This window comes from Acanthopagrus latus, chromosome 3 (assembly GCF_904848185.1).
Source record: "Acanthopagrus latus isolate v.2019 chromosome 3, fAcaLat1.1, whole genome shotgun sequence".
NCBI lineage: Eukaryota > Metazoa > Chordata > Actinopteri > Spariformes > Sparidae > Acanthopagrus > Acanthopagrus latus.
This window is the reverse complement of record NC_051041.1, coordinates 24,695,442-24,703,831: the sequence shown is the minus strand read 5'-3', so window position 1 is coordinate 24,703,831 and position 8,390 is coordinate 24,695,442. Positions and strand designations below refer to the sequence as shown.

General features: G+C 42.0%; 1 protein-coding gene across 1 annotated transcript; it reads right to left on the bottom strand.

The window, feature by feature from the left end:
- Positions 1-2,149: 2,149 nt before the first annotated feature.
- cited4a (Cbp/p300-interacting transactivator, with Glu/Asp-rich carboxy-terminal domain, 4a) lies at positions 2,150-7,754 on the bottom strand. Its single transcript, XM_037093468.1, has 2 exons — positions 7,371-7,754; positions 2,150-5,333 (listed from the first exon to the last, which is right to left on the bottom strand). The coding sequence occupies exon 2, from the start codon at positions 5,316-5,318 to the stop codon at positions 4,596-4,598; it is 723 nt and encodes a 240-aa protein (XP_036949363.1). The 5' UTR covers positions 5,319-5,333; positions 7,371-7,754; the 3' UTR covers positions 2,150-4,595.
- Positions 7,755-8,390: the final 636 nt, after the last annotated feature.

The window sequence follows — 8,390 nt, the reverse complement described above, 5'->3', positions numbered from 1 at the left end:
CAAATGTTTGATGGGGAGACAGGTGTTTGTCTACAGGTTGGTCGCAATGGTGAGACCTCAAGTCAGCTGACTTGGAGGCGGAGCGTGCAGGGATTGGCAGACCCCGGAGCAGGCCCATCGTGGGGTACTCATGCTGAACTCAATGTTGTACTCAATGCTTTTATATATATTTCTATATTTATTTATCTTTTTCATGTTATTTATTTATTTTCAGCCTCAGAGGTTGCAGCTTGGTCATGTGTTTGTTTTTTTTGTTCTTATACAGTCAAATATACATATACACATGCAGACACAGACATGTTTATACATATAAGCATACATATAAAAGAAAAACAACAACAACAGACAAACAAAACGAAAACAAAGGTGCCGTACACGTAGCTTGGTCATTTGTTGTCTGCTGCAGTTGGGCTCAAACTTGAATGAATCCAGACATAAAAGTTGTGGGTTTTGAAACCAAAACAATGAGCTGAAAGGCGCTGAAACCCTCCTAAGAGTTTAGGGGAATTGCAGAGTTGGATGAACATTTTGTGTAGATTTGTCTTTGCATCTCTTTTTCGTTCTAGATCACTCCGGAAGTGGGTTCAAATTAAGACAACAAAAATGTTTTATGTCTTCCTCTGGTGATCCAAATCTTTTCTTCCCTTGAACAGATAGTGATTTTTTTCTCAAATGCATGTTTCTAGAGGAAGAGCCCTCCTGTGGTGTACAGGGAATGAACCATCACCAACGGTCAGCATGTTAAGTAAAATGTTGTATTCTCTCATTTTATTCAGCCATTCCCCAGTTACACTTTTCCAACATGAGCTGAGCAAGTGTTGTTACAGAAAGTGGTGCATTTCACTCAGCAGGAAACAGGTGTGAGATGTGAAAGGAGCACTCGTGGAAAATCGCACACAACTTAAATTACCGTTGGTATAGAATCACACTTATAACACACTGATGTCAAATGTGTGTGTCTGGAACTTTGGTGTGAACTATTTTGCCATTCTTTCTTTACATTTAAGTTTTATTTTACCATTTATTTATATTTTATTATAGAGAACAAGAAGCGACTTGGCTTGACTCTATCTGATGTGTGAGAGAGAGAGGCTGCTTTATCCATTTATACTGTAAAGACAGTATTTGTATGAATTGATTGTGCAATTCAATCATTTCAAAAGTACTAGACCTTGTATCGAACAATGCACAAACCAACTGGCCAACAAAAAATGAGGAGTGAATAAATTAATCAATACAAAAGAAAGTAAAGACGTTGAACATTTTGTTCTGCTGCAGGTTTGCTCCTCTGTGTCTAAAAGTCAGCGCCTCAGATGGTTTTCAAAAATCCATTAAAAACAGCTCAAGGACAAAACGCTGCCTCGACCAACATCATGTAGAGCAGCGCGAGTATTTCAGGTTCCCTTAATATGACTTAACCGCACAGCTAATTAGAATTTTAATGAGACTATTTTTATATATTTTTTTTTTCATAAATCCCCACAGAAATGTTCTTCTAATGGCAACAAGCCTTTTAGCTGGAGTTGTGCAGTGAGCTCTTCAGTTCTAGCATAAGAGAAGGAAAATGGCCGAGTGAGGTCATAGAAGAAGAAAAACTGTCTGTCATTTAAAGTTAAATCACATGTCTATGAGCTTTTGTAAGTATAACAGTAAGCAGATGCAGGTGTGTGTGTGTGTGTGTGTGTGTGTGTGTGTGTGTGTGTGTGTGTGTGTGTGTGTGTGTGTGTGTGTGTGTGTGTGTGAACATGGTTACTGTTATTATAAATCAGCACACCTCTGTGTTTTATACTTTACCCTTGTTATTTTCTACTTTTAAAGTCCAACAATTCAAATTATATAACATACAATAAAATCATAAAAAAAAAAAAAAATGTTGGCGGGCACAGCTTTGTGTTGACAGAGTGCTGACTCATTACTGTTTAGAATATGTAGTTTGTACTTTGTACTTGTGTTTGCTCATCACTTCTTGTGGGTGGGAAAGTGTATAAAACAAACAAGACAACAGAACTCAGGCAAATATGACAAATGAACAGTATCTTAAAGCCTCTGTGGTTTAAACTGCTTACCCGGAGTATTACAGTATAATCGACTGATCAAGTCCATCTGTCTTCATAACAGTGAATAAAATAATTTCTGACAGACAAAGAAAACATTTCTTTAAATAAATATTTTATTTGAAAATAAATACATTTTCTTAAAATAGAATCAATAACATTACAAAAGCTTTGGGGAAGTGGGAGAAGAAGGAGGGGAGGGAGGAAGGGGTTTACCCAAATGAATGACGTGTAATTTTGGAACAAGGAGTACAATCTCACATGTTTATCTACCATCTTAAGACAAGTTCCCACAATGTAATGTACTGTACATTCTCAGCTGCTTTGTGGGAAAGTGGTGGCATCCCTCACGCTTGCTTTAACATGCAGTCTACTTGGTCTTAAAGCTTCAGGCCCTGCACCCAAAAAGCCATTGGTACACTCATACTGTATCTACACACTTGTTTGTAAAAATGTAGGATATAATCTGTTGTCAACACATCAAAATCAGCCACTGATTTACATTTACATCTGACAATGTTTTTTTTTCCAAAGTACCTTAAATGTGTCTAGATCAGCTTCATCTCTAGTCTACAGTACAAAGATACAATACACAAGAAGGTTGCACTTATTGATATAGCAGTAATCTGAGGCCACTGTCTTGCTAAGGCCAGTATTTCCATTTTAACTGTGAGGTTGTGAGTTTGTCTGGCTGCAGTTCACCAGGCAGAGAGTGAAACAGAGCAGGAACTCTCCAGCACTTTTTCTGCCTTTTTACAACAGTGTTTCAATGCCCATTGTTTGACTTGAGCGTGGAGATGGCAGATCTCCAGAGAGACAGGGACAGCAGCACAGTTGTATTGGAACAGATTAACACAGTACAGCAGTGAAGCCCTGACCTCTCTGACAGCTCTACAAATAGCCTTACGACTGCAGGAAGTTCTCCCTCCACCAGCCTGCAGCGGCAACGCAGCAACCTTGACAAAAAAACCTAATTACCAACTGCACAAAAAAAAAAAAAAAAAAAAAAAAAGCGCCACAGAACATGTCCGTTTTATAATTATTGAGACACTGGAGAATGTGCAAGCCGACCTCAATTAAGACAAGCGTGTGAGAACATGTAATTTAAATCTAATCAGTAGAAAAGCAGCACAGTAAGCTAATCTATGGCAAAAACAACAACTCTGCACGCTATGTGCTCTTCGCTCGCTCCTCCTGCCGAATGAAATCAATGCCACAGGTAGCGGCAGCTTTAAATAATGATTAAACTAAGTGGTGCCGGGGAGTGCTGCGTCCACACATTGTGTCCACACAACAAAATCGCTCCCCCCACGCAGCCTCCAATCACATCCAGCACACTGAGCGATGGTTTAGGGAGGACCAGTCGATGGGTTTTTAAATGCCTCACTGCACTGATCACACATGGACATACACAAATAGCACACAGATGCAAATTCGGCAATCACTCACTGTTTTTTTTTTTTCTTTCTTTCAACCAATCCTGTTTTAGTAAAAAATCCCAGCTCAGATCTGTGACCAACAACTTCACTCTCTGATGGCTGCTTTTTTGCTTGGCTTTTCTTGGGCCTTGTGTCAGACCAACCTTTCTCATAATTTTCTCCAACTGCCAATTCCACTGAGCAGTAACCCAAGATTTGCTTGCCATGAGCAAGTAAAGGTGTGAATTTGAACAGAGAGACTTCAGCGATATTTTCTACAGACCAATGCTTAGTTTAAGCCAATTCTCAAAGCAATGTGCTACTTTGCCAATGGTTCAATCACAGTTCATTAGCAGGGAACAGATAAGATACATTTAAAGATTGCAGATTTTATCAGAGTCAGGTAAATGACACTGAAAGCTAAAGAATCAGTGTGGCACAGTTAACCCGACCAATCCGAGATAAACCGCATCACGTCACCATGGAATGCTGCACAACCTCACTCTCCTGCTCCTCGAGGAAATGTGTAATATTATCTAGGAACTCGGTTTTGAAGAGCCAGCCTTCAATATGCGCACAAATTGTCAGAAAAAAAAAAAATCTCTTTTCAATCCCTTAATCCTTGTATAAACAAATTCAGAGGACTACCTTTTACAAATTTGTAAAGCGTCTGCTACTGTTTGAAGGTGTCATCAGAGATAAAATACATATAGTAACCACAGAGTCTAGCAGACCCAGATGGATAGTCTTTTCAGGCGTTCCGTTGTTGTGTTTAAGTTTACAATTACAAGCCTTGGCACTGCCGGCACATGTGCTGAGGGCCAGATGGGCACAGACAGAGCCTGCTGCATCAGGATGCCTCAATTTGGCCAAAGACGACAGATCTTACTGGCACCGGCTCAAAGAGGAGGAACATGGTGCTTTTGCTGCGTTTACTCTCAGTACAATTCTTCATCAATTCAGTGTGAGGGCGTACTATACACTGTCAAATACACAGACACAGAAACACCCAAACAGAACAGAGAGATTGTCTCCTCTTGCTGTGCTACTGTGACCGTTCAGTCATTCTTTGGGGTGTCCAGTCCAAACAAACAAAACCAGCTCCTGACCGCTTTGATTCTGCTCAACAGCTCACTGTGCTCGGCTGCTGTTTGCACACAAAGTCCGATATGAAATCAAACTCATTCTGTCCCAGGAAGAGTTCAGGCAGCTCCTGAACGCGATCTAACCCAAACTCCAGCACCAGTGAAGTCAGAACCTCCTCGTCGATCAGGTCTATGTCCATGCCGTTAAGCCCCAAAGGAGCACCAATGTGCTGCATGCCTGATAGCTGGGATGGACCCACCCGGTACTGAGCTCCATTGGGCAGGTGGTGGCCATTGGCTGAGCCTAGTGGGTGTCCATGGTACTGAGTGTTCAGTTTTTGCAGGTGCATGCTGGCCATGAGCTGTTGAGAGGTGAGGTTACCAGGGTGGTACTGCTGCGGGTGTCCACCCTGCTGCTGCTGCTGCTGCTGCTGCTGCTGCTGCTGCTGCTGCTGCTGTGGGTGCATGTGGTGGTGCTGCTGCTGCGGAGCCTGGCCACTGTACATCATGTTTCCAGACATCATCTGGTGGTGGTGGTTGGCCATGGGAGCTCCATTCACAGGGCCGGCCATCCCTCCAGGTCCCACCATGCCCGGCCGCTGTCTCATGGCAGCCTCCATGCTATTCTGAGGGTTCCTGCCATAGTGCATCACCTGGCCATTGGGCAGACTGCGCAGACCGGGCTGGCCGTTGTGCTGCGGAGGTCCGTTCATGCCCATCCTGAAGCCGTGGGTCATGGGCATCATCATGTGTTCAGCCATGACTGCTCTGTCACCCTGAACAGAAAAAAAAAAAAAAAACATCAAGGTTTTAAGAACATGTGTTTATTAAAACCATGACACATTCAAAGTACCAGATACTTCAACTAAGTACAGAACAAACTTCTGCTTTAACATGAATAATTAATCTGCTCCTGTCCTTGACAGAGCACTAACACAATACTTACAGGGAGCTTGTGCTAGCATTAGCCACCCCACAAGTACAGCATAAAATGATCAACAAAGATCCCTGTTCCTTTGACACAGCCTGCACTTCTCAGTCTGTCGTTCTCATAAATGCAACTGTTAAATTTGCTACAAGACAGCCATGGCAAGCTAGCCATGTACGTACGACAGTGTTTTTACTCCTGACGACTAATGTAGCCAGCCATTATCTATTGTCACGATTTCGACTCTTCATTAAAATTTGATTGAAATTAACCTCTGAGTTTCTCTGCGCTAATGATAGTTTAGAATTGGAGTCTAGCTGTCATAGCATTGTTAGCTATCATAAACTAACAACCGCATTCAGCCCTAAAACAGGAGTTCAACAGAGTCCCTTTAAAATATAAAGTCAAATCAAATTGTGGATTTCGAGAATCATGATGCACCTACCAAAGCGTAACCTTTTTGTTTAAGTCCTTATGATTACATTTTTATATTTCTATGATTTAGTCATTTTGCACAACGTGCATAAACATAACCTACAGATCATTAAAGAAAAAAATACATCACCCAGCTGTACTCCAATAATTTTATTGGGTTTGGGCTCCACATTGAAGTTTTGGGGTTCAAAGTTGTGAGCATTTCACAGTTAGGGATTTTAGGTTTTATGGAAAACATGCTAGTTTTCATTATGGGAAATGTAGGATCCAGTATTTTGGAATTTTGACCTATACTTGAGATTAAAAGTCAGGCTTATCCCTGCTTTTATCTGTCTCCTGTCAGTTTTTATCACAGATTTTTTTTTACAGACTGCAATGATAAATTGTTGGAATTCAACCTTAAAAGAATTCTTTTAAATCAAAAATCCTTTACTCTCATGAGAACAAGCCTTGTTTCTGATGAAACTACACTCCCTCGCCTCCATAGTTCCTCTTCCTTTATTTGAACACTTCCAGTTACATTGGAAGTGCCCCCATAAGAGAAAAAGAAGCTCGAACCTCCAAAATGAAACCATCAGTGAATTACCACTGGATAGCACACCGACGAGGGAGGGCAGCAATACACTTACAGCCAAAAGGACGCAGAGGAATGCCTCTCCAGACCACACACACCTCTTCCCCCCTCTCAGCACACTGCAACTGTGTCCACACACATTACAAAAGATCTTGAATCAAGATTCCCCGTACATGACAAACACATCCCATTGATGCTGGAAACATAAATTTGATGTGATTGGGTTATTAAAATGAATGACATTATTTGTTAACCTGCCTCTAAATGGGATGATCATAAAAAAACACAGAGCGAGCATGAATGACTGCTCCTGTCTGTGAAAAAACACGGATATTTCAGGCTTTTAATCCCTTAAAATTGAACTCCAGTGCCAATGGCTGCTTGTAGCACTTCAACCCTTTTAGGGCTGATAAAACAAGCCACTTTCCTGAATAGCCTAAATCCTTCTTAGAATATTTCAGCTCCTGGGTTACCTAATTACACCCTATCTGTGGAGCTTCTTTGCAGATCTGGATTATCATTGAGCCAAATGCCACTTTGTCAATAGGTAGTCTGAGGTAGGATAATAATTACTGCCATTATTACACAAGCATGTAACCTCTTTTCTTTTTTTTTTCCTTCCATCCCCGAGGACTGTGCATTTGGGCTGCTTGACATTATTCGATGAACCCGCAACAAACACAACAGGCAACAGTGCTGCAAGGAATACGGAGTGACAAGGTGAAACGGGGGGGGGCTGATTTAACAGCCTGTAACCGGATCTGATCAGCCCGTGTAAATTCTGGGGAATAAACGATAAAACAGTCCGCGGGTCCAAGAAAGGGGGAAAGCGCTGCCTCTCTACCTGTTCGGGGATTAACAGAAGACGACACCTACCCCGATGTATGAATGCGGAGTCCGTGCGGTGAAGTTGGATCAGTGCCGGGGTCGTTTCTCCAGCTGATGCTCCGGCTACATGCAGCCCCTGCGGCGGATTTCAAACTCTGCGGCGTCTCGGCGGTCGGAGGAGTTTGTTTTCTGGGTCAACTCCGGGATTACATGCATCTATAAAGCACAGAGGGGGAGAGAGACAGAGAGAGAGAGAGAGAGAGAGAGGGAGAGGAGGAGCTACCGTCCTCTCCGTCTCCTTTGTTGCCATTGGTCCTCCCCCTTAATCACCGTGCAAAGAAACATTCGCTAACTACCTCCGCTGATCCGCCGCTCGGCCGCCCGCTACCTGCGCTCTGTATCCTGGAGAGATTTCACCGCCGCCTGTCTTCATTACCCTTCCACTGTATAATCCGTAATGATCCTCACTCTCTCAACCGAAAGCTTTTCCATTTAAAGAGCAGCGGGGACGGACTGTTCAGTTTGAACAGCTCTGCCGCTCAAAGAAATCATTTTGACAAGGTGTCCTACAGAATAATGGATGCTGGAATGGATCTACATAGAACGGTCCATAGTGCCTAAATGACGTATTTTAAAACAAACAAGCAATGTGGAAAGTATCAGAGCAATTAGACTCAATCAGTTGTAATTTATTGAATAATAAATGGCAAAAATACATTATGTGCCTTTACACCAGAATATCACTACCTCCTACCTTATGTGACGTGTTAGTGGTTCATTTAGAGAAATCTAATGCTGTTCATTTTTAGTTTTTATGTTGGCTTATGTTAATCAACTGGATCTGCAAAGTTGCAGATTGTTTACACTGAGTGTATCAGCAGAACAGTCATCACCATGGGTTTCCTTACTATGTCTTCTTGCAGCTGCTAAAACACAACTTCTCCGTCGTCATGTTTAGACATCTTAAAGCAGTAGGTTAAAGTACAGGGGAAATATTTCCTGATGAAGTCTGACTTGAAACACAAGGTGAGATGTGTTGCCTTTTTATCAAATTTTCCAAAATCAAGT

Excerpts from the sequence above, each read along its gene's own strand:
- cited4a (XM_037093468.1), bottom strand. The coding sequence starts at position 5,318 with ATGGCTGAACACATGATGATGCCCATGACCCACGGCTTCAGGATGGGC.